Genomic DNA, 25,454 nt, shown 5'->3' with positions numbered 1-25,454 from the left:
TCTTGCGTCCAATGATCGTCAATTAATTTTTATTTTCATAATTATATTTTACAATTTTCCTCGTCGGCGAATCTTGTAGCAGGAATAAGATTATTTTTTTGGGCCGGAAGGTAACAAATAAAGATGAATTTCAGTTGGTTAGAAATTGATAAAAAAAAAGACGATTAACTTTTTTTTTCCTACTAGTTAGATAAGTTTTCCAAACAATAAACTGAAACTTCAAAAAAAAATTAATATTCTTAAATTTTAAAAATGTTAGCTTCTAAAAATATTTAAAAAATTATATCATAAGTATATATCTTTTAGTTGAAACAAACGGGCTTATTACTAATTAATAATAAATTATATTTTTTATTAATAACTCATCTAAATTAAGAGATTGGTTATTTTATCTACTTTTTTATTACCTATCTTATCTACTTACTCATCTTTAATATTATTGGATGGAGATCTCAAGATGAGAGACAAATAGTGAGATTCTGATATAATAATATTGAAAAAATGAGTAGATAAGGTAGACAAAAAAAAAAGTAGAATATCTTATTCTTTAAATTAATTCTTTTTGTTTTGTTTTTTGTGAGAACATTAAATTCTTGAATACACTTATTGAGGGTGAATCGAGTTTTGTTCAAGCGCATTAAGTAAGAATTATGAAGAGGATTTACGCCCAAATCTGATGATTATGACGTTTTGGGCAATAGCTAATTCTTTAGTCCTGTGGTGGAACTTAATTTTAAGTAAACCCCGCAAGAATTTTTATAATTTTATGATAGCAATATGCAACTATGTTATTGAAATCATATTAAAATTGAGATGTATGTTTTCTATAACAGTATCGCTATTTTTATTAATTACTTTTGCGGGCCATTAATGAAATTGAATTTCTGTTAAAGCTTTATCACTAAATTATAATAATTAACTTATAATTTGACAACTAATTTCTAATTTGTTGAAGTGAGATCCATTTTCTTGAAGATTGTAAAAAATGGTAAGATTAAAGTGTAACGTAATTCAAACTGAAATATTACCCAGCAATTATCTTCAAGAGACTCACCGTGTGAACTATGATTAGATATCTTTATTTGCAAAATTACAAATAACAAAAAAAAAAAAAATAGATTGAATATCTCATCCCATATACAACTCCAATTTTAGGTGGAATTTTCACCATGTGAGACAAGATAATAGAGATCCAATCCAAATTTAAATGTGGGATAAAACAGCACATGCATAATTGCATTTAAATTCCCTCGAATATTCCTTTTTTTATTAACACCTAAATCTATACCACACCCTCTTTGCCCTCCGATTTTTTGACCAAAATGAAGTTCATCACATCCAACGGCTCTGATGGAATTTGTTAGATACAGAAATCACAATAAGAATCTAATATAATATTCCTTCACTTTAGCTCCACGTTCACTATAAATACCCTTCGGAGAAACCCAAGGCAACACACGATTTTGAGAGCAGTACGTTCGAGACACCCAATAGGAATCTAATTCTTGGGAAACAGATTCTTTCTTCTGAGTTGTTGTGATTTTGTGCATTCGCTTTGTTACCATAATGGCTGGAATTGTGGTAGTTTTCGACTTCGACAAGACCATCATCGACTGTGACAGTGACAATTGGGTTGTTGACGAGTTGGGTTTCAATGATTTGTTCAATGAGCTCCTTCCCACCATGCCTTGGAACACTCTCATGGTAAGTTTTTGATTTGCTCCCATTTTGCGTTTCTAATTATGTGGTAGTCCTATGCTCTGTTCTTTTTCAAGAGTATATGTTTCTTTCTCTACAATCTACGTTGTTTATGATATAAATAACTTAGGCTTTTGTTTTTGGTTTTGGCTTTATAGGATAGGATGATGATGGAGCTTCATTCACATGGAAAAACAATTGAGGACATTGTACAAGTTCTGCAGAGGATTCCAATACACCCCAGAATAATCTCTGCCATTAAAGCAGCCAATGCTTTAGGGTATGTATCTCTTTCCCTTTTTTTTTTTTTCTTTTTTTTTTTTTTTTTTCCCTCATGTATAGACAAAGATTCGAGGAGGAAGAAACTTATGGTAGCATTTATAATTTTTAGGTGTGATTTGAGGATTGTAAGCGATGCAAATACTTTCTTTATCGAGACAATTTTGAAGCACTTGGGAATAAGGGAGTGCTTCTCAGAGATTAACACTAACCCAGGTTATGTTAATGAAGAGGGAATATTAAGAGTGTTGCCTTACCATGACTTCAACAACTCTCCTCACAGTTGCAGTCTGTGCCCTCCAAACATGTGCAAGGTGTGTGTATCTTCTATCCATACCTTTCATACATCCCTTACTATTAAAAAGGTTTTTTCGATAACAAAAATTATCCTTCATTCCTAAAAACCAGTAAGAAAATTTTACCTCTGAATGATGATATTTTAGATAGACTCAAATCTAATAACTATATGATATATAACAACAGAAGTTTCTAGAACTATTGCTTTCGATAAGTTGTTAACTATTACTTATCTTTGGTTCTCTGATTTGAGCCCCTGGATTTGATATTATCTTGGAAATTAAAAATTTACAAGATTTTGAAAAATGTTTAGGACCAAAGACTCTAGATATTAATCCATTTGATATCATTGTTACCAGTGATGGTTAATTGATCTAATTAAAAATAGATTGAAGTTTTCTGACGTGATTGAGAAACTTCTTGATTTTGACATTTTGTGACTAATTCTAATTTTTCTATGAACAGGGTCTAATCATAGAAAGGATTCAAAACTCAATATCCCGTTTTGCAAACAAGAGGTTCATCTATCTTGGGGACGGTGTTGGGGACTACTGTCCAAGCTTGAGGCTTAAAGACAAAGATTTTGTGATGCCAAGGAAGAACTTCCCCGTATGGGAGTTGATATGCAAAGAACCATTGCTTATTAAAGCTGAAATCCATGAGTGGAGTGAAGGAGAAGAATTGGAACAAGTTTTGCTGCAGCTAATTAAAAAAATTTCAATGGAGGAAAATACTTGGTTCATTTCAGCTGATTACAAGTTGCAGGCTCTATCGGTCTCTACCCATGAGACTTTGGCTCATGTTCTTCCAGTACGGCAATAGTAACCTACCTTGAATTTTCTTACCTACTTTACTTCCAAATGAACCTTTTCCTATAGTTTCCAGTTTTAGAATCGTTCCAAAATAAAGGGCCATAATCGTTATTAAATAAAAACATCAGTTTGCTCCAAAACTTGCCGATACCATCCCTTAGCAGCTACTTGTTTAGATTTTTTAACTGAACATGGTATATTATAATTCGAACATACGTTTTTTACCATTTTTGTTATATATGTGATGTGTTACCATTTTTGTTATGTTTGATGCGTGTCAAAGAGAGGTAGATTATAGGTTAAGAGTTTATACCAAGTACAATTATATGAATTTTTTTCAAATATTAGCTTAAATCTGTTTTTTATTCGAATTTGGATTTTAGATTTGATTGGTCTAAGATGTTTTAGGCATACAGTTATTGGTGTACCTGAAATACACTCTGATTCTCAATTCAAATTTTTGTACAAGTAGGTTTAAGTATATAGGAGAATATGATCATCTTGTGTTTAGGATATTGATATTTATATGAGGAGATGACAAGGTTTTGGGAATCCCTCAATTATTCCAAATAAATGGATGAGGTAGCAAAGTCTTCTATTGATTGTAGGTGCAGGTGCCTTGAGATGTAAGGAGAATATGATCATCCTATTGATACTCAATTCAAATTTTGAACCAAAAGGTTTAAGTATATTGATCATCTTGTGTTTAGAATATATATATATATATATATATATATATATATATATATATATATATATATATATATATATATATATAGAGGAGATGACAAAATTTTGAGGATCCCTTAGATTATTCCCAGTAAATGAATGAGGCGGCAAAATCTTCCTATTGATTGTAAGTGCAGATGTCTTGAGATGTAATTGCAGAGAACAAAAAAAAAGTATCTATACAACTATTATTGATTGTGAGGTATTATTGAATGCGTTTTCTTTGTGATGAAGAATGTTGTTACCCTCCTTTGAAAATAATTTGGCAGATTGTAAAAATTATTCTTTTTCCTATTTCCGTATAATTAGTTAAGTTTTTTTAATGGGTTTTATTAATCTCCTTTTACATAAGATAGTTATCTTATGTTGTAGAGAGAAAATAGGTGGGTCCCACCATTACAAGAAAAAAGAAAAAAAAAAGTGAGGTGCGAAAATCGAAGTGAGAAAAAATGAGATAAGTTACCTTATGTAAAATGAGAGTAATATTTCTCTTTTTTAATAGATTATATACTTTTTATATTTTCGACTGCCCTATCATTAAATATATATAATGCCTGTGCTGCCAGTAAATTTTGTGTACCTCAAGTATTTTAAAAGATAAATTAATAAGCACAAAAAGATAATACAAACAAGATGCTTCACTTAGATAGATGGTCTATGTTTTCTCTAGCTATCCGATGCCATTTAAACCAAAAATGTAGAAATTCCTCCTTTCAAAATTTTAAACTTACAAATTTAAGTGAATATAACCAAGCATATGACTCTCATGTTATCAACATCAACTACACTTTTATTCCAAATTAATTAGGGTCGGTATTAGATGAATCCAAATAAAAGATACAAAAAGGTTGAAAAAGATAAAAAATTAAAATAAATAAATAAAATAGTAATATATATATATATATAAAAGTAATAAAAGAAGGAAAAAAGAAGAAGAAGGGGAAATAAAGAGGAAAAAAACTAAAAAGGAACCATCTGGAACATAGGAATAACAACGGGCTAACCCTCCACCATGTTTATAGCTCTTCTCCATTCCGTTCTAAGGCATACCATCCGCAATCTATATACCACTCTATTAAGTCTTGTTTTACTACTTTTTTCCAAATAAGTTTCGGTCTACCTCTACCTTTCTTTGTGTTGAGCTCTTGGTAACAGACTTTTGTTCTTATGGGAGCATCCAGGGGCCTTCTTATTACGTGCCCAAACCACCTCAATCTATGTTCTCTCATCTTTTCAGCCACCGGTAGTACTCCTACTTTTCGACGAATATCTTCATTTCTTATCTTATCCATCCTTGTATAACCACACATCAACCTTAACATCCTCATCTCTGCTATTCCCATTTTATGTTCATGTTGTCTATGTGCTGACCAATATTCAGCTCCATATAGCATTGCAGGCCTTACTGTTGTTCTATAAAACTTTTCTTTTAACTTAAGGGAGATTTTGCGATCACACAAAAACCCTGATGCACTACACCATTTCATTCACCCTGCTCTGATTCTATGATTTACATCCTCATCAATCTCTCCACCTTTTTGCAAAATGGATCCCAGGTATCTAAAAGCATCTTTCTCGGGTACCTTTTGACCACTTAGATGGACGGGATCTTGGTCTACATCTCTTACCGAAGAAAACTCACACTTCAAATGACTCTCATGTTATACAAGAGAAAAAAAATTTCATACACATCCAAATTATAGGAGAAAGATGAAAATAAAAACATAAAGAGGATATCACATTTGATATGTGTGTACGATTTCCCCTAGAATATATTATAATCTTAATTTATTCAAATTTAAAATTGTTATCTATAAACTTTGAACACAATTATACTTTTGCGTGGTATTTATTTTTCTTTAAGAGATAGAGAGAGAGAGAGAGAGAGAGAGAGAAAACACCCTATTAAGGTTTTTTTTTAAAATATTCTAATCAATTCAACGCTTCGCGACTAGTTGTATTCAGGATCGGTTCAAAATTAAAACTTTAAATTCCTCCCGAAAATAATACCGGATAGGATCAGAGACATACTTTTACCCCCACACAAATCAGTATTCTGATCAAGATTTCTTGGCCTCAGGACAAAATTTCAAAAGTAAGGCGTACATTTCACATAGAACCGTAGAGGTGGAACAAACGTATGTGGTTCATAGTTTCAACAATAAATTAACACAAAAAAAAGAGTAGGGAATGATGAAAAATTCTTGTGATCTTCACATATCCCATGTAACTCATTCTTTGTCAGGTTAGGTGCCATTAGTTATTCACATTGTTGCCTCAATCGCTTGAAGGTGTGTTTGGAAGTCACAATTAAAAACGAAAGGAAAAAAATGAGAAGATTTTACTTATGACTTTTATTTATTTATGAATTTAAAAAAAATAGGGAAAATGAATAGAGGATTTTTGTAAAACCTTCCAATAATCTTCTCACTCTTAAAATTTGAGTTCTACCAATTTAGGGGGTTTGAGGGAGATTTTTAACTCTCAAATAAAGGGAAGAGAATAGCTTTCATTTTTCCCCTTATTTCCCCTCCCTCTCCCTTAGATCCCCTTCCTTCCCTTCTCTTTCCCTCAAAGCTCCTAAACACACCTTAAAAAGGGCGTTTGGCAGAAAAGAAAAAAATATTTATTCGGGAATCACAATTACCAAAAATATGATGGGAAAATAAATTTTCCAGGAATGTGATCAAAAATTTGATTGGAAGGACAAAATGTTGAGTCAATTTTCATAAGTCAATATTTGGTTGATTGTAAAAAATTACTGAGAATGTGGGCCGAAATTACAATTACAACCTCAATTTAGAATAATTAGCCTGCCGTTGTCAATTTAAAATAGGGAAATACTACTCTCATGCTACATGTGATAAATTTCTCTCCTTCACATCTTTCGATAACTGTGCAACCTTTTTCTTTTCTTTTTTTTTTCAGATGGTGGGGCCCACAAATTTTTCTCTATGACATGAGATGACTTATCTCCTTTAATATGAGATTAATAAAACCTTTTAAAATATTACAAGAAGACAAAAGAAGATAAAGCAGGAAGACATGATGGGAAGCATTACATATTCTTTCGTCAACTTGAAGCCTTATAAAGAGAAAACAGTAATCAAACTCAATTCCAGAAACCAATAATATTGTTACCAACCTTCGTTTCCAAACATTACCATGAGATGTTTCAGTCTCAAAAGCATTGTGATAGCCTCAGCCTCACTGACTCCACTAACTTTGGAACATCTTCATCCGATAATGACAATGACCATAGCAAGAGCATGGATTGAAGCCAGAGATGCTGATTTAATGGAGGCTTTGCAAACTTTAGCAAGAAGAGAATTAAAAGTTGAAAAAGCTCATGAAAGTGTAATGATAGCTGAAATCCATAACCAAAGTGAAAACCAGAATAAGATGGAGACATAGCTGAAGCAATATCAGGGTTATTTTTGACACATTTCGCATCTACTTTTTTTTTTTTTTTTTTTGGTACATTGCCAGGAGGTATCCCCATTCAACCTTCTTCGGGCACCATGCCCTCGGGGTACGGCACGTTTGGGCTAGCCCCTCATTGTAACAGTGAGTGCACTAAGCTTCGCAACCGGAGAAAGGACGAGACTAATCCCCCAACCGAAGATTTTTGGCTTATCCTCTGGTCCTCAAAGATTTTCCAAGAAACTGCTTGAGGCAGGGTTTGATCCCTGCACCAAGTAATCCCTTGGGAGCTCAGCTGCCAACTGAGCTACCCTTGGGGGTTTCGCATCTACTTTTTTATTTACCCGAGAAAGTAACAATACCACTCTCTGGGAGGTATTTTTCATTGGGAATTTGGTCCAAGATTACTCACAAAATGGATTCCCAGTAATATAACTTTCCCGGCAAATTTTTTTTAAAAGTGCTACTAAATATGGTATTTTTGGATACCAACCCTCACTTTCTCAAGCATCCCATAAAAATCCTTCTACCAAACAGGATTTGTCATAATCTCAGCTCGTGATAAACTAGAATGTGTTTTGTACACCATCTTCAAAGCCAACCCGCGTAACTGACACTTTATCACATCCAAAACTCATTAAAAATTGGAAAAAATGTGTCATTTTAAGTGAGAGAAAGAGATAGATAAAGGAGGGAAGAGAGTTGACAAAAAAATAAAGGTGTGGATCCCATCTCTTTGTGAGAGTGAAAGGATATAAGTTGTGTCATTTGAAAGGATAAACACTTTTTCCTTAAAAATTTCTCGGGTTTTCTAGGGTGTGCATGACAACCTTCCAGGAATCAATTTTTTTTTAATTTATGTTCTCGAAAATAGAAATGGATAAAAAACTTGTTTGGTAAAATCAGTTTATTTTTTTGTTCCCAGGACGAACATGTTTAACTTTGTGCTGGTAAACAGAAAAAGGAATCATTTTTTATCTTTTTTGCTCACAGACACAAAATGAGAAACACTTATCTCTCTCAATCACTCTCCAGTTCTCCACCTCTACCATATAATTAATACTCGTATTTATTCTACTTATATAGTTAATCACTTCATAGATTATGCATTATACATCTATATTTAGTTTAATTTTTATATTTTGTTGTCATTGGAGGAAGCTTTGATCAATTTTTCTTTTGATGATATTGACCACACATCAGGCTCCACTTTTCTGGACTCATAATCCAAGAGATCCTGATAATATAAAAGCAAATTATGTTTCGTGAACCATGTACATAGAGAAGTTCTATGATAAATTAATAAATCATCGCCAAAAATTACTAGTTAAATTTACCAATATTAATTACTAGCAAAAGTTCACCTTTTCGAATTTCTCTTCTATTGACATTTTTCCCTCTATAATGACATGTAGGGATTGGTCATAGGAAGGATCCAAAATTCGGTGGATGATGCAGGAAAGAAGAAATTCATCTATCTTGGTGATGGAAATGGGGACTTTTGTCCTAATTTGAAGCTCAAAAATAGTGATTATTTGATGCCTAGAAAGAACTTTTCACTGTGTGATTTAGTATCTAAAAACTCAAATAAGATAAAGGCAGAGGTACATGCCTGGAAAGATGGGGAAGAGCTAGAGGAAGTTCTCCTTCATATTATCAACAAAGCTATTGGTGGGCATTAGTAGTTCTACTCTTGGTGGCAAGTTGAGGCCAATTTCAATTGATGCTCATAGGCCTTTACTTAAAAAGCCCTCCCAGTTCCTCATTAACCAATAACTAATGAAGGGTGATATCAAACTATATTTCTAGTGGCTTGTCAAATTCTGCATGTTTCTTTTGCTGCTTTTTTTTCCGCCCAAAATGTGCCAGGCTTTTTGACCTGAATATTATTGATGATGAAATAAAATATATTATATTGAATAAAAGTATAAAAAATTCTCCTTGGAATATAAAGTTTCCAGCCCCTCAATATTAAATTTATTCTAGGGAAACTATTGTAATTACTTTTGATTCTAGTGTATTTTTAAAGAAATATTGCAGCTTGAAGGCTCACAATGTTAACTTTAGTGAATTAAATCTAAATTTAACTTGGATTTAACACTGACACATTTTTATTATAAAATTTTGCCATAATTGAATCATATGTTTTCATATATCATCAATAATGTCTAGCTTCATACGTTGTAGTTATGAAGGATAAAGTAATTCATAATGCTAGACTAACGAAGTATCAACTATTCAATCAAATCCCACATCAAACAATTACAGTGAAGTCCCCCATACATTCACCTCACATTTCACAAGTGGCCACAAGCTAGTTAAAACAAGCCACCTCTAAATTTAATTTCAACAAAAAAAAATACTACGAATTTAAAGAACCAGGCAACAATTTTTTTACGAAGCTTCTTCTGACAAATATTTATAAATTGGAATTGGTGGGGTGCGCCAGGCCCGTGCTAAAGTGCAACGCATGGGCGACGAATGAGAGGCCCAGTAGCAAGCTACTGTAATGGACTCTCCCCCTCAAGAAATAAATTTAATATCATGTGGACCAATGGTCCACGTATCAGATATTAAACTGATAAGAACAGATACTACACTTGATCTTAGCCAAAAGGCCGAGAAAGGTATGCTTTGAAGTGTGGCTCGCAGTGGATTTTATAGGCCATTACATGCTCTGCTACCTTCTAGACTGGCCGAGCTGGGACACTTGCGCATCCAAAACGTTGAAAGAAAAGTACATATGGCTATATAGCCAATGCTATAGAATGTTTTACATAATAGAGCTTATGAACTTCCAATCAACAAAGCCAAATTTTCAATCAACAATAGCAAATAAAGATTGAAAAACATCCAGGTCTCAAAAAGTGGAAAGCATAGACGTCGAGAATGCACCGCAAAAGTGTTCTGTTGAACAGTGTTACAAGGACTGAAAATAAAAAACAGACAACCATTGCAATCTCGTTAGTTTCATATTCTGCAAAGGCAAAACCTTTTTGATTTCTTTGATTCCCTCTATCTGGGAAGGTGCAAGTCTAACACCCTGAATGTACCCCTCTCTTATCTTGATTGCCTGAGTCAAATAGAAGTAACCAAATCAGCACCCAAATGTATATGCCCATATTATATATACTGAGTACTGAAAGGTGATCCAAAAGCTTTAACTTAAAAAGTGGTATTTGTTCAACTAACAAATGCTTCAATCAGCCATACGTACTACGATTAATATTCTATTATAGAAACCCCAGAAAAATATTCGACGATAAATGCATGCTTGGATAGAAAAATTACAAAAGCATGGCTTAAGTATGTTGAGTCCCTCATGTTGTAAACCTCACTTCATCTAAACATCATTAAGAAGCATATTTATCAAAGAATCATTTCCATGAATAAAATCTTTCACTCAAGTAAACACAGCGTAGAGAGAAAGGGGGATCTGATACATTGGACACTTTCAGAATATCTCTATTAATGTGAACGAAATTATCCCTTATTGAATGAAAGATAATATTAAAAAAGTAAAAAAATTATAAAAGGGCATTTGACCAAGCAAAATTTCTATTCAACATCAATACATACAACGAACACACAGCACAAGGAGTGAAAATACACTTGCTTAATGATCTCTACCCGCAAAATATAAAGAGAAATTTCAGTTCTCTCTTTAAAAGGCTAACTTTTCTCATCCTATACTAGTTTCCCTCTTTCATCACTAATAAAAATTTTATTTGCATGTGAGAAATCTTGTAATGCAGTAACATAAGATACATAGCCTAGATCCAATACATAATCAAGAGGCATGAGATATGACTTTGCATAAGCAGCAAAGCATTCTGAAGCAGTTGGATGTGATAAAATTGCATAAGAAATTGCCAGCCATATCTCAGACAGTTAGGACAAAATCGATGACCAGGAATTCTTGAATCAAATAAGATTTCCCAAACTTCATATTCTTACAGAATCGGGGTCAATAAATCAGTGCAATGGAACAAATGTCTTCTCATCTAATTTATGCCGAACAGGTCATGTAAAAGTAGACAGTCATCTCGTCAACCTGAAGAACAAGAACAACTGCTCAACAATTGAATAGAGTAATTACAAAGACAATAAACATAAGAACTAACTACAATATCTCACTCACCAACCAAAAAATAAAAAACAAAACACTGACCATCAAATGTAAAAAACCTTGATGCTAACATTTCGCGTACCATAGACATTTTTCATTTTATTCAGAATAAGGAAGAGAACTTCTTAAACAAACTAAAGAGAGAAGCCATACTCGTTGAAATATACCACCCAGTATCAAATAAGGTAGGCAAGGAAACCAGATTAAACAGAGAAACCCGAGAAGGAAATGCGGAAAAAAAAAATTTGGACCATTTCTCGATTTGTGCGTGTCATCCTTGCGCAGGGGCCATGCTAATCTTCTCTGTATCGTTCCAATTTTATCGGATGTCCCCGAAGGGACAAGCAGAGACATTACTTTCTCGTATATAAACCCTATTGAGTTTTATAATATACTCGATGTGGGACTCGAACGACAGTAAACAACACACTGCAATTTATACAAATGAAGCATGACACACAATCCTGCTCGGCCTTCACCGGAGGCATACAAGATGCGTCTCAGTCAGATGAAGAAAAGACCAAGTACCTTCATTCCTTCGTCAAAGCAAACTCTCTGATAGATACTGATATTACAATGTATTTTATTATTATTATCTTTTGGCTAATTTGTTTTAAAATTATGTTTTGGCACAAAAGAATGAGTGGTGTAAATAGAACTAGCTACCTTTATTACTATTCGTAGCCTTGTAGAACTTTTGATTACTTTTCTCTCTAGCCTTGCTTTGACTTGACATCGCAGTTGTATTTTTATTTACTTATTATTATTTATATTTGTTTTATACAATTATCTTGGTTTTTTAAAAGTTTTGATGATCTGAAAGGCATGTTTGGTGTGACGTATAAGATACGTGATAGTATAAGCTTATATTATACGTTATAATATTTTTAATTGTTTGGTGTGACCATCGTATAGTATAAGTTTATACACCATAATTCTTTAATGGGAAAAAGACTTCTCATGTTACATGAGAAACCTCCTCTCCTACCACTCTCACTTAGATGTCCGTGCCAACCATTTTTCTATTTTTTATTTTTTTTCTTTAAGATGGATCCCACCCCTTTCTCTCTATGTATGAAAACTTGAATTTCTCATGCAACATGAGAAATTGCAAGCCATTCTTTAATACATCAAAATATTGTATAACTTAATCCGGCCTAAAGGTGAGGGATAAGGTCTGATAAGAGATTGATGTATTAACATCGTTGACATATAATTCTCAAAAATTAATATATTATTTTAATATTAATCTATTAAAATAAAAATTAATTTTTCAATATATTAATTTTTAAAATATTGAATATTTTTATTTTTATAAAATTTAATTTATATTTTGGACACACTGATCAATAATTTTTTATAAAAATTAATATCATATGACATTTTTTGAAGAATCATATAAATTCTTTATTAAAGGATATTTTTATTAAAAATATTTATTTTTATCATATATAGTATTATACAGTGCATTATCAAATACTAGATGATATTATCTTATACAATTAGGGGTGTTAACGGGCCGAGCCGAGCCGAGCTTTGATCTTAACGGGCCAAGCCTGTATTTAAACGTGTCAGACTGGCCTTAGCCTGTTACCTGTTACGAATATAATATTAGCCTGTGGCCTGGTTCGTTTACAAAAAATAAAAGCCTGTCTCAAGCCTATGGCCTGTTTATTTATTAAAAATAAAAACCTTACCTTCCAATTTGTAGCCGTATTTAGCCCATTAATCATGCACTGATATGTATTTTTTTGTAAGAAAATAATAGTTGTTTCTTTTATAATAAAAAAACATTAATATTAAAAAATCAAAATAACAACATCACCGTTACTTTATTTGACGTTGCTTTTCCTTAATTTTCTTCCACATTTTAGATTTTTTACATTAATTTTTCTTCCACATTCCTTAATATTCTAGATTTTTTACACTAGATTTGAACCCCACCAATAAATTTTCTTCCACGGTCGCCGCCATAAGCATCATTATAAGCCGTGGAATCCGCATGGCTTATAAAAATAGATGATGAACATGACTTCATTTACCTGTTGGTGGGACGATGACTTAGATCGGGGAGAAGAGATAAAGCAGAGACAGAAAATTGAGAAAAGGATGTTGAAATGATTAATATAAAAATATTAAAAATAAATAAATTTAATGTATACGGGCCAGCCTCCAAGGCTTCAAGGCCGGGCTGGCTATGGAAGCCTGAGGCCTTTTAAATAAAAAGGCTTTTGCATGAGTATAAATCTGGACTTAATAATAAAAAAAGACGAGCCAAGCCGAGCCGAAACGGGCCGGGCCTAAGGCCCTTGATAGGCCTCTGGCCTTATTATCACCCCTATATACAATATATTATTTTATACAATACTATGCTAAATGCTAGATAGTATTAAAATTCAATCAGATCTTATATTATCAGGCATTATCCTATATTATATACCAAACATATCCTAAGGGTGAAAAGAAACTTTTGAAATTTGAAAAACAAAATTTAATAAATTTTTTCATGACATTTGAGATCCCAGAGACGATCAAACGAGATCTTAACATGGATCATGAAAGAAAGAACAGTGAAGATGATCCCAGCATTCAATATAGCACTCTGAATGATGATCATACAACCAATGAAAATGACGGCAGAAATGATGGCAGGAGCCACCAATACATAAATGTCCCATCGACTTTCTAGGAATAAATTTTTAGTATTATTGTTATACCAAGATTCAGTATATCCTATTAACGAAAGCATTACATATCATAGGAAGGAGATAAAATTTGGCAGAAAAACAAAATTTAGCTAATATATAATATTTCTACTGGTTAAATGTATTGAATTTTTAGTGCAAACAACAGTAGCAACAAAGATTTATTCACTTTCTAAAACTTGTAAAACTGTGCCATTGACATGACCTTTTTTCTACGGAGGGAATTAACCAAGCTCTTGAAATTATCTTCTCGGGACTCTAATTTTTTGGTTTTTATAGTGTTTAGGATCTCTCTAAAGTTGTTGCATTGTTGATCATAGATGATCATCCTATGCAATTAATTACTATCCTCCTTGAGAACTAAAAAATTAAGGAAATATTTAATATATTCTAGAATCACCCAATGATTTAGTGCTCTCTCTCACAACACTAATTTTTTCTTTTTTTTTTATTCTTGTTTTTTTTTTTCAATTTTACCCTTTCATTTACACTAAAGAACTACTTAAAAAATAGTAATTCCGAATCACAATAAATTCTCTAAAAAACTAGAGCCCGGGGGCAAAAACTCAGTAGCCTTTTGAGAATTAGGAGAAAACCTTTTCCATATTAAGTGGGAAATTTTTTTAGGACTTAATGAAAAATATAAAATTAAAATTAAAATGAAAAAAAAATCTATTTAATAAAAGAGAATACTGAGTTAAGTATTATGGAAGGAATTTTCGAAATCAGACACCCCATTATTGTAAGACGCTCTGTGATATCCTTCTCGTTGCCATTCAAGTAGTGCACAAAAGATCGAATAGAGTATTAAAGGAGAAAGCATTAGACAAAATGTACATATAAATGCATAGATTGTTGTGAATCGCCTAGAAGCAAATATCATGCAAGATCAAATTTTTTGGTAAGCTGAATCAGCTTTGGCATCTAAATTAAAAAAATGGGATGTCTTCAAATTCTAGAGGCTTTGAGTAACCAAAACTGAGTTAAGGATTAATCCAAGAGAATGTCAATTTGCTAAGAACTGTAGCATGGCCTAGTCGTGTTTCTTTATTTTCATCCTTTTGAACTAGTCTGTTTTTTATTTTTTATTTTTTATCTTTAGAACATATAATATAGTCATTTTATTCTAACTTAAAATTTTGCTTTGCTTAATTTTTTTTGGAAGAATTATATTAATTTGTTACTTTATATATTATAAAATATTAATTTATGTTAGACTGTTTGAACTTTAGCTTATATTGCCTTGATGTATCGAATTAGAAAAAATCTAATTAATGACTAGAAGAAAGTTATACATGTTTTTAAATTTTTAAGACTATATGACACAACATTATTTTGTATTTATTTTTTTGGTCAAACACCAGCATTATTTTAATCACTTAATTCAACTCTTCCTTTTGTAGCCATACACATCACTTAGCACTATTTTTAGACGCAAGTGATACACGTATGCTAAAGCTGCCTTCAACTTTTTTAATGCACTAACAGCTTGCATGGGGAGAGTAGAAGAAGTGGAAATTATATGAGCTACTAATTAACACTAACTAGCGGCAATAAGCTATATGATTTGAATGAAATGATTTTTTTTTAAGAGAAAAGTAGTCTCTGGAAAGAGGGACAAATGATCATGTCCGCAGCAAACGGCATGCCTTACGAAGCCTCATGCATGAGTGCTTACCATCGGCAAAATGGCCTTTAGTCATCAATCATTGCGTACATTTAGGGTTGGCAAAACGGGTCAACCCGGCTCGACTCGGCCCAACCTGCATACAACCCGAAAAAAACGAGTCGGGTTAGAATTGACTCGAAAATAAAAACGAGCCAGAAAACTCAACTCAACCCGACTCGAGTCGGGTTAGGGTTGGCTCGCGAGTTGGCTCAAAATATGGCTCGTGGGTTGGCTTGAAAAAATAGCTCGCGAGTTGGCTCGCGAGTTGGCTCGTTTTCAACTCATTTAAATGAACCTGTAGTATTAATGCACCAGTCATGTGACTTCCATAAGCTTAAACAAAGGGTTACAAAATGAAAAATAAAAGCAAAATATTTAAATTCTAATTTTTTTCACAACAAATTTACACCAACATCAAGAAACAATCAGAACCACTTACTACCAAGTGGGTAAGATATTTGAACCAAACAAAGCCAACACATCCTAACAATATAAAAATGTTAGGGATGTGAGAACATTAGGGATTTAGGTTTAGAGAAAGAAGAAAGACGATGACAGCGTGTGTGAATTTTGTATATTATATTTTGTATTTTTTTTTTTTTAAATCTCAACCCTCGAGCTGGCTCATTTGACTCGCGGGTTGGCTCATTTTTTTTCGAGCTGGCTCGGGTTGGGTTGACTCGGGTTGGCAGCTCATTTTTGCCAACCCAACCGACTCGTTTTTTACGGGTTATGAGCCAACCCGATCGTTTTCCATCCCTACGTACATTTAATATTAGATATAATTGGGGACTTGCCCCTTTACTGTACCAAAAAAAAAAAATAGATATAATTTTGTCACATCCCTAACTCTTTAATAAATGATTAAAACGTTGATTTTTTTATTGTTACTTTTTTTTTCTGACATCTTTTTCAAGTAGAATTTCTTTTTAATATCATCATAAATCCATTACTACATTATTGGTTGATCGGTTGATAGAATGCTTTGGAGTGTCTAATATTTAAGTAGATGTATTAAAGGGAAGTGATATAAGGTAAACGGACTTAAAAATCTTTACAAACCCAGTCTCTTAGTTTCCTTTTAGAAGTTTTAATTTTCAAAACTTTAAATCAGATTCACTAAAAATATTTTATAGAACTAAACTGAACAAACTTAAAGTTTGAAAGAAACTCATTTGAGTATTGGATATGCAGTTGTTTTAAAAAATTAATAATAAAATTTTATTATTTTTGTGGCCTTATACATTTCAATTTGACTAATCGGATAATCGATGAATTTATCAAAAAATTAATTTTTTTTTAAGAAACCAAGCAAACTTGATTGTCAAAATCAATTTGATCCGATTGGTTTGGATCGATTAACACTTCTAACTGAAATTATTATTATTATTTATTAATTGATTTTTCATGTGAAATATAATACTTGTTATATTTAAAGTCCTTGGAATTATATAAAATGCAATACTTATTAAATTAACACTGTAATATTCCTTGGAATCCAAAGGCCCCAATTATCATGGTTATGTCATATGTGCAAGCTTGCACTTTCTTTGCATATAAATACCCTGTGTTGGTCCTATGATCACATTCATAGCCATTAGCCCATTTAGGCATTGACTCACACATACATATAGTTATCTCAAGATTAGCTTTTGTGCATTTAAATGGCTGGGACTATAGTGGTTTTTGACTTTGACTCGACAATCATCGAGTGTGACAGTGATAACTGGGTACTTGATGAGTTTGGTTTAACTGAAAAGTTCTATCAGCTTCTTCCTAGCATGCCTTGGAACCCTCTCATGGTTTTATTTTTTTCCTTCAGAGACAGTTGTTTTCTAGCTTATTCCTTTCCTTTTATGGAAATAACAGTTGTTTGTCCTAAACTTTTGCAGGATATGATGATGAATGAACTTCATTCACAAGGAAAAACCATTGGAGACATTGTACAAGTTTTGAACAGGACTCCAATGCATTCCCACATTGTCCCAGCCATCAAGGCAGCATATTCCCTTGGGTACTTCTCTCTATTTCTATTTTCACTCTTCCCTTATTTGATGTAAGATGTACCTAGTAGGAGAGAAAGGTAAACAAATGGAAGATGCTAACACCTAAGATGGAATTGTATTCAGGTGTGAGCTGAAGATTGTGAGTGATGCAAATATTTTCTTTATTGAAAATTTTTTGAAGCATCATGGAGTGTGGAATTGTTTCTCAGAGATCAATGCAAACCCCAGCTATGTTAATGAAGAAGGGAGGCTCAGAATTTACCCCTACCATGATTATCTAAAATCTTCTCATGGATGTAATCTTTGTCCACCAAACATGTGCAAGGCAATTGCACTAGCTCCACATATCTATTTACTTATGGCCAACTAATTAATACTCATATTTATTCTACTTATATAGTTAATCACTTCATAGATTATGCATAATACATCTATATTTAGTTTAACTTCTATATTATGCTGTCATTGGAGAAAGCTTTGGTCAACTTTTCTTTTGATGATATTGAATTATTTCACTGTCCTTATTATTGACCACACATCAGGCTCCACTTTTCTGGTCTATGTCATAATCCAAGAGATCCTGATAACATAAAAGCAAATTATGTTTCATGAACCATGTACATGGAACAGTTTCTATAATAAATTAATAAATCATCGCCAAAACTAACTAGTTAAATTTTATCAATATTAATTACTAGCAAAAGTTCACCTTTTTGAAACTTTTCTCTTCTATTGACATGTAGGGATTGGTCATAGGAAGGATCCAAAATTCGGTGGGTGATGCATAAAAGAAGAAATTAATCTATCTTGGAGATGGAAATGGGGACTTTTGTCCTAGTTTGAAGCTCAAAGATAGTGATCATTTGATGCCTAGAATGAACTTTCCACTGTGTGATTTAGTATCTAAAAACTCGAATAAGATAAAGGCAGAGGTACATGCTTGGAGAGATGGAGAAGAGCTTGAGCAAGTTCTGCTCCATATTATCAACAAAGCTATTGGTGAAGGAAACGGCATTAGTAGTTCTACTCCAACAACAATCTCAATTGATTGCAAGTTGGGGCCAATTTCAATTGATGCTCATAAGCCTTTACCTAAAGCCCTCCCTGTTCCTCATTAACTAGTAACTAACATTGCAGAGGATGAAGGATGATATCAAAACTACTCTATTTCTAGTGGCTTGTCAAATTCTGCATGTTTCTTTTACTGTATTTTTTTTTTTTTTGCTGAAAATGTACCGGGCTTTGACCTGATTATTATTGATGATGAAATAAAATATATTATGTTGAATAAAAGTATAAAATTTTCTCTTTGGAATCTAAAGTTTCCACCACTCAATATTAAATTTATTCTAGGGTAACTGTTGGAATTACTTTTGATTCTAGTTTATTTTCAAAGAAATAGTGCAGCTTGAAGGCTCACAATGTTAACCTTAGTGGAATTAATTCAGAATCTAAATTTAATTTTGATTTAATACTGACTCATTTTTATTATAAATTTTTTTTGTCATTATTTAATCATGTTTTCATATATCATTAACAATATCTAGCTTCATAGGTTGTAGTTATGAAGGATAAGTTTTTAATAATATGTAGAATTTTCATTATGATGCTGTTTTGCAGGTTAGTATTTGATTTCCCAAATTTTCTTATAATTTTTTTGACAAGATGGGAAGAGAAACAGCGGAGGGCTTCGTGGCTTCGACATAATCAGCAAAGTTTACAGAAACCTCCCCCAATGGAGTTAGCTTTCAATAGCCCCTGCATAGAACCCAGAAATTTCATCACATTCTGACATAAAATACAACTTCACAAAAATAAACTAATTAAAAGTTAATGACGGAGAGAAAAAATTCATACCGTTGAAATATATAATTGGATGGTATAGTCTTTTCTTTTTTTGGTAGAAGGATGGTATAAGTCTTAAATATTAATCCTAAAATAATTTTGAATAATTTATGTAAAAATACGAAAATTACTTAGGCAAGAACCAAGAGTAATAAAATATAACTTTTAAGATTACCAAAAAAAAAAAAAACATAACTTTTAAAAACTTGTACCAAACTGTAGAAATATTTTTAACTTTTAAGCTACAAAATAATTTGAAGGCATGCCCACCAAAAATACATCAAATGAGCGAGGAAATCCATCGTATCCCATTTCCCTCGATTGGGAGTGATATTTTTATGGTCCGGGTGCAAAAAAAAATCGGGTGAGCCAAGATGAGAGAAAGAGAGAAAAAGTTGAGGAGAGAGGAGAGAACAAAAAAATTATTGATATGTCAATTTTTTAGTGGAAGGACCAAAGTAATGCTCGAATATAATAAAAATTTCCCTCGATTGGAAGATGCAAAATATGGTTTTTAGGTAGTCAAAATTATGGTCAATGTTTAACTAAAAGACCCAATCTTTCTTTCCCCCTCACTATGCCCTGTCCAATATCATTAATTTGTCATCTTCTATGTTTTCCAATAAAAAAATAAAAAGAATATGGTTGAGTACTTGTTTATAGAGGTGAAAGTTGGCTGGGTTCCCGAAAAGCCGAAGCCAACGTCAAAAAATTTTAATTTAGCCTTGCTCAAGCCTAATACGAGTCTAACTGTTAGCCTGACTTTGTCCGTTTATTAAAAAACAAATGTTCTAGCCTAGTCCGTTAGCCTGTTAATTTTTAACTACCAAGCATAATCATGATTCAGCTTTACAAAATACTCAAGTTCTGTTGCTAAACCAAAAATCATAATTTCAACGTCCAAACAGAATCATGAATCACAACAAAACTCATACAATATGCATTCAAGTCATTTTCAAAAGTAAAATGCTTAAACTAAATAACATATATTTCATTAGATCCAACAAACAAATTACATATTATTTAAATTAAAATAACTACATGAATCCAACAAACATATCACAATGCGTGTAGTAAGTATAACCTCTCCGAAAAATCTTTTAATATATTCATATACACAATTTAACATGTTGAGATGTTGGTTCCTCCTATATAAGAAATAAAGTCAGATTTCTATTAAAATATAATCGAATATAATTAAGTTATAAATAATTGCAATTAAATAAATTTATATTTTTTTGTTTTTTCTTCGATGTATACTTGCTCTATTTTATTTTATTTAAAATAAATAGTGTAATATAAGCTGACATGTAGGTTTATGGGCCAGGCCTTATGAAAGTAAGTCTACGGTCTTTTTATTAAACAAGCTTTTTCAAGGTTCAAGCCCGACCTATTTTACAAAATATACTAGGTCAGGTCTGGCCTGACGTAGGCTGAACCGTAAGTCCCTGTAGGCCGGCCCGACCCAGTTTCACCCCTAATTGTATAAAGTAAGAATTCAATTGAATCATGAAAAGCTATATGTCTTCATTCAAATGCACCATTTTTCCTTATCTGCGTAGTGTGCCATGCACTAAACCACCTTTTTCTTGCTTTTGGACGTAATGCAGGACATGGTTGGATCTCACATAAGAAAAGAGGAAAGCAAAAAAGCAAGAAAATAATGTAGATTGCGTAGCTCTAGGCAAGCAACTTAAAAAACATTATTTGGTACGTAGTGCTTGTCCTTTAATTGTCCAAAATTTCCTACTTTGTTCTAGACCCCTTTTTTAAGGAATTGATGTAATTCTTGTTCAATAAATCTATCGTGTAGACGTGAGTTCTACGTAAGACGATTCCCTTAATTACAGTGAAGAACAAAAACGAAGTGTACAAGGTAATTTATTTATATTCAAGAAGCATGACATCTAATATTTTATACTGTACAGGCTATCAAAGTGTTAAATATTCGGTAAAATCCCAGAGACCTAGAGTGAAGTTTCCCACCGGAATTTGCTCGAAGAAATTTAGGGAGTGTTGGTAGGAGAGAAATTTTTTTTTACTTGAGAATTAAAATTTTGGAGAATAGGATGGGAAAATGAATTTTTTAAGAATGTTATCAAAATATTATTTGGTAGGCAAAAATATTTTCGAAAATGTTGGGTGAATTTTACAGATGGTATGTTTGGTTAATTGTAAAATATTGATGGGAATATGAAATAATTTTACAAAAATGCCTTCGCCTTCATTCTTTTCTTCAACACTGTTCATTGTTCAAACACACTGCATCTAACCCCATCATCGTTCTAATTGATTTCAAGGAACGTGCTATGTCTAGAGCCACAATCCAACCCACACTGGAGAACCACAACAACAACGCACAACGATTCTTGACATGTGCAACAAATTAGACCCCAAAAAATTATTAAACACAAAAGGATCCAAAGAAAATATATCAAGATCTGAATTCATCGAAAATAGCCATAAATTGAATTCGATTTTAGATTGATAGATTTTGTATTTGAAGTATGACAGCCATATCTGAATTTGGTACTTTCAAATGCAAAATCTATCAATCTAAAACCGAGAGCTGAAAAGCAAAATTTCTGATGATGACCTCCAGTGACCACCCACTTGTGTAGCACATTTACATAAGCATTTCTTGGTTTTATTTGTTGGAATTCACATATAATGTCAATTAATTGGTAGATATACGGGATAACAAATATTGTTTTCTGCTATAAAGAACAGTTAAATGTGATAACATTAACATTAACATTAACTATGATGACATTTCAAAGACACTTTATTGATCTGCAAATTGCTAAATTCTCACACCATCATTTTCAAATTCAAAGGCACCATCATCATCTGTTCTTTTATGCTCACGATGTTTTGGACTTGACTGGAGTAGGAAGCAGCTGCATTGCATAAACATGAGATCCTTGTCAATGAAACTGAGACTCCAAAGCATAATTGCAACCAAAAAAAGAGAGAGACCTAAATAGTCCCGCCAATGGTCTAGAAGAATATAAATCCTACCAAAGTTTCATGTGTCCTTGAAAGAACTCTAGCACTTTGTCAAAGCATGCATTGATATAGTGGTAGCTATTGATCTGCTTCAATTGGCACCCAACAAAGTCACTCCCAGAGTTACCGGAGCCTTTGGATTTGTTTCATCTCTAATATCTTGTTATCAGGTGCGTGCTAGTAACATTATGGTTCACTTCCCTCTTTAACCTGAAAAATTATATGTGTAACAATATTATGAAACCTTTCGCCGCCCTGGAAATTGAAAAAAAGAGAATTAGTATACAAAAAATGAAAACGAGTTCATAGCAATTTGTTTATAAAGTAAACAAAAATAATAATAATACAACATCCGCTACACATACGAACGAAGAAAAAAACACAAGCAAGAACTACACAGCATGAAATACGATGAAACCTTCCGCCCTAGAAAACAAAAAAAAAGAGAATTAGTATACAAAAAATGAAAACGAATTCAGATCATTTGTTTATAAAGTAACCAAAAATAATACTAATACAACAATCCCTACAAACACAAACGAAGAAACGGATCGGAGGCAAGCCAAAGTAAACAAAAAATAGTACCAATACAACAATCTCTACAAACACAAATGAAGAAAGAAATCGGAGGCAAGCCAAAAAAAATAAGAAACACAACTTCTCTATTTATACAAAATGAATATGCCCAACATTTTCCAAGGCAGAAGGTAGTGGGATTTAGTTGCATTGAAAATTTGAACTGCCATAAAAGCTGCACCATTTTTTCACGAAAATGAATTAATATCCCTTTTAATTTAAATTAATTTAGAATAAATTTATTTTAATTGAAAAGTTTTTAAAGAGGAAAAAATTTAAATTGAAGTAGTGTGAACACAAAGCTCAGGATGCGTAAGAAAAGGACACGTGAGCAAACTTGCTAACAAATGGTTTTACTTTAAAATATATATAGATTATAGGCCGTTAGATTTAATTCAAATCCAACGGTGATGAGATTAATTGTAAAGTTGGTAAACTTACCTAATGATAAGTATAATCGTCCTCTTCCTTATGTTTATAATTAGTTACGGTTAAAACAATTTTTTTAAGATTATATATTTGTTATATTTTCGACTGCCCTAGCATTAAATATATATGATGACTGTGCGCTGCCAGTAAATTTTGTGTACCTCAAGTATTTTAAAAGATAAATTAATAAGCACAAAAATATAATATAAAAAGATGCTTCGATTAGATAGATGGTCTATGTTTTCCCCAGCTATCCGATGCCATTTAAACCAAAAATGTAGATATTCCTCCTTCGAAATTTTAAACTTCTCAATTTAAGTGAACATATGCAGCATAAAATATAGAGAAAATGGACTCTCATTTTATATAAAAAAAAATCTTCTCTCATGCACATCCAAATTAGACGAGAGAGGAGAAAAAAAAAAAACATAGAGTGGATCTCACATTTAATTTATGTGCGTAGCAGACTCTCATGTAACATGACAGTCGATTAGGAAATTTTTGTAAAACTTTCCAATACACTTCTTACCCCATTAAACTTTCCCCAAATCAGGATGTTTGAAGGGTGATTTTTAACTCCAAATAAAAGGAAGAAAATACCTTTTATTTTTCTTCTTCTCCCTCCCTCTTGGTTCCCTTCCTTTCCAAGTTCCTAAACACACCCTAAGGCTTTGTTTAAGTGTTTGGAAAGGAAGGGAAAGAATGGGATCCAAGGGAGAGGGAGAGAAAGGAAGAGAAAAAAATTGAATGGTATTCTCTTCCATTGTTTGAGAGTTAAAAAAATGGTAAGAAAGAAAAAAGAAAGATTAATGAGATATTGTTACCATTTTATCTTTTTTTAAATTAATATAATTATTTTATTTTACAAATAAAATGAAATTTAAAATTTTAACAATTATTTATGTACTTTTCACGTTACTAAAAAAGATCATATTTTCAACGAAATTTCTACGATGCAAATGATGAAAATTTTGGTAAATTTTTTTTTTCGTCATAATGCTTTTCATCGAAAGGGGACGAAATTTTTTATCCGATGAAATATTTTACAGAAAGAAATTTTCACAGAATTTAGTTTCCTTCAAAAGTTTTGACAAAAATGATTTCTTAAATATTTTCAAAGGAAAAAATTCCATCAAAAATTTTGACTAAAAAAAATATTTCTGTCAAAACTTCAAGGAATGTTCTCCGTCCAAAATTTTCGATAAAAATGTGTTCAGACGAAAATTTTGACGAAAACATTTTGGTCAAAAAATTTTAGGAAAATTTTTCATTCGGAACTTTCGATGAAATTAAGATTCCACAAAAAATTTTAGCAAAATATTTTTTCAGTCGATATATTTTTCGTTAAAACTTTTTGCGGAAATATTTTCCGTCGAAAATATCAATAGTATGATCATATTCACCTTACCTCTCAAGGCACCTGCACCTACACCTACAATCAATAGAAGACTTTGCCGCCTCATCCATTTACTCAGAATAATCGAGGGATCCCCAAAACCTTGCAATCTCCTCATATTAATATCAATATTCTAAACACAAGATAATTATATTGATTGTACAAAAATTTGAATTGAGAATAAGAGTGTCTTTCAGGCACACCAGTAACTTTATGCCTAAAAGATCTTATACCAATCAAATCTAAAATCCAAATTCGAATAAAAAATAGATTTAAGCTAATATTTGAAAAAAAATTCATATAATTTTACTTTGATTGAGTGTAAACTGTTAAACTAATAATCTACCTGTCTTTCACACGCATCAAACATAACAATGGTAACACATCACATATAACAAAAATGGTAAAAGACGTATGTTCAAATTATAATATCCCATGTTCAGTTAAAAAAA

General features: G+C 32.2%; 1 protein-coding gene, 2 non-coding genes and 1 pseudogene across 3 annotated transcripts; 2 read left to right on the top strand and 2 right to left on the bottom strand.

Annotated features, from left to right (window-relative positions):
• The first annotated feature begins 1,559 nt into the window (after positions 1-1,559).
• On the top strand, positions 1,560-8,920 carry LOC133297558 (inorganic pyrophosphatase 2-like). Its single transcript, XM_061496723.1, has 4 exons — positions 1,560-1,704; positions 1,857-1,978; positions 2,090-2,291; positions 8,654-8,920. The coding sequence occupies exons 1-4, from the start codon at positions 1,567-1,569 to the stop codon at positions 8,918-8,920; spliced, it is 729 nt and encodes a 242-aa protein (XP_061352707.1). The 5' UTR covers positions 1,560-1,566.
• Positions 8,921-9,673: 753 nt separating this feature from the next.
• On the bottom strand, positions 9,674-9,869 carry LOC133297574 (U2 spliceosomal RNA). The gene has a single exon (XR_009749660.1). It is a non-coding gene; the product is annotated as a U2 spliceosomal RNA (small nuclear RNA).
• Positions 9,870-11,606: 1,737 nt separating this feature from the next.
• Positions 11,607-11,709, bottom strand: LOC133297575 (U6 spliceosomal RNA). Its single transcript, XR_009749661.1, has one exon. It is a non-coding gene; the product is annotated as a U6 spliceosomal RNA (small nuclear RNA).
• Positions 11,710-17,405: 5,696 nt separating this feature from the next.
• Positions 17,406-18,865, top strand: LOC133297557 (inorganic pyrophosphatase 2-like; annotated as a pseudogene).
• Positions 18,866-25,454: the final 6,589 nt, after the last annotated feature.

This window comes from Gastrolobium bilobum, unplaced genomic scaffold (genome assembly GCF_033153095.1).
Source record: "Gastrolobium bilobum isolate Gb01-03AN ecotype WA unplaced genomic scaffold, APGP_CSIRO_Gbil_v1 utg2745, whole genome shotgun sequence".
Lineage (NCBI taxonomy): Eukaryota > Viridiplantae > Streptophyta > Magnoliopsida > Fabales > Fabaceae > Gastrolobium > Gastrolobium bilobum.
The sequence above is the reverse complement of the archived record's forward strand: the minus strand, read 5'-3'. Positions and strand labels throughout refer to the sequence as shown.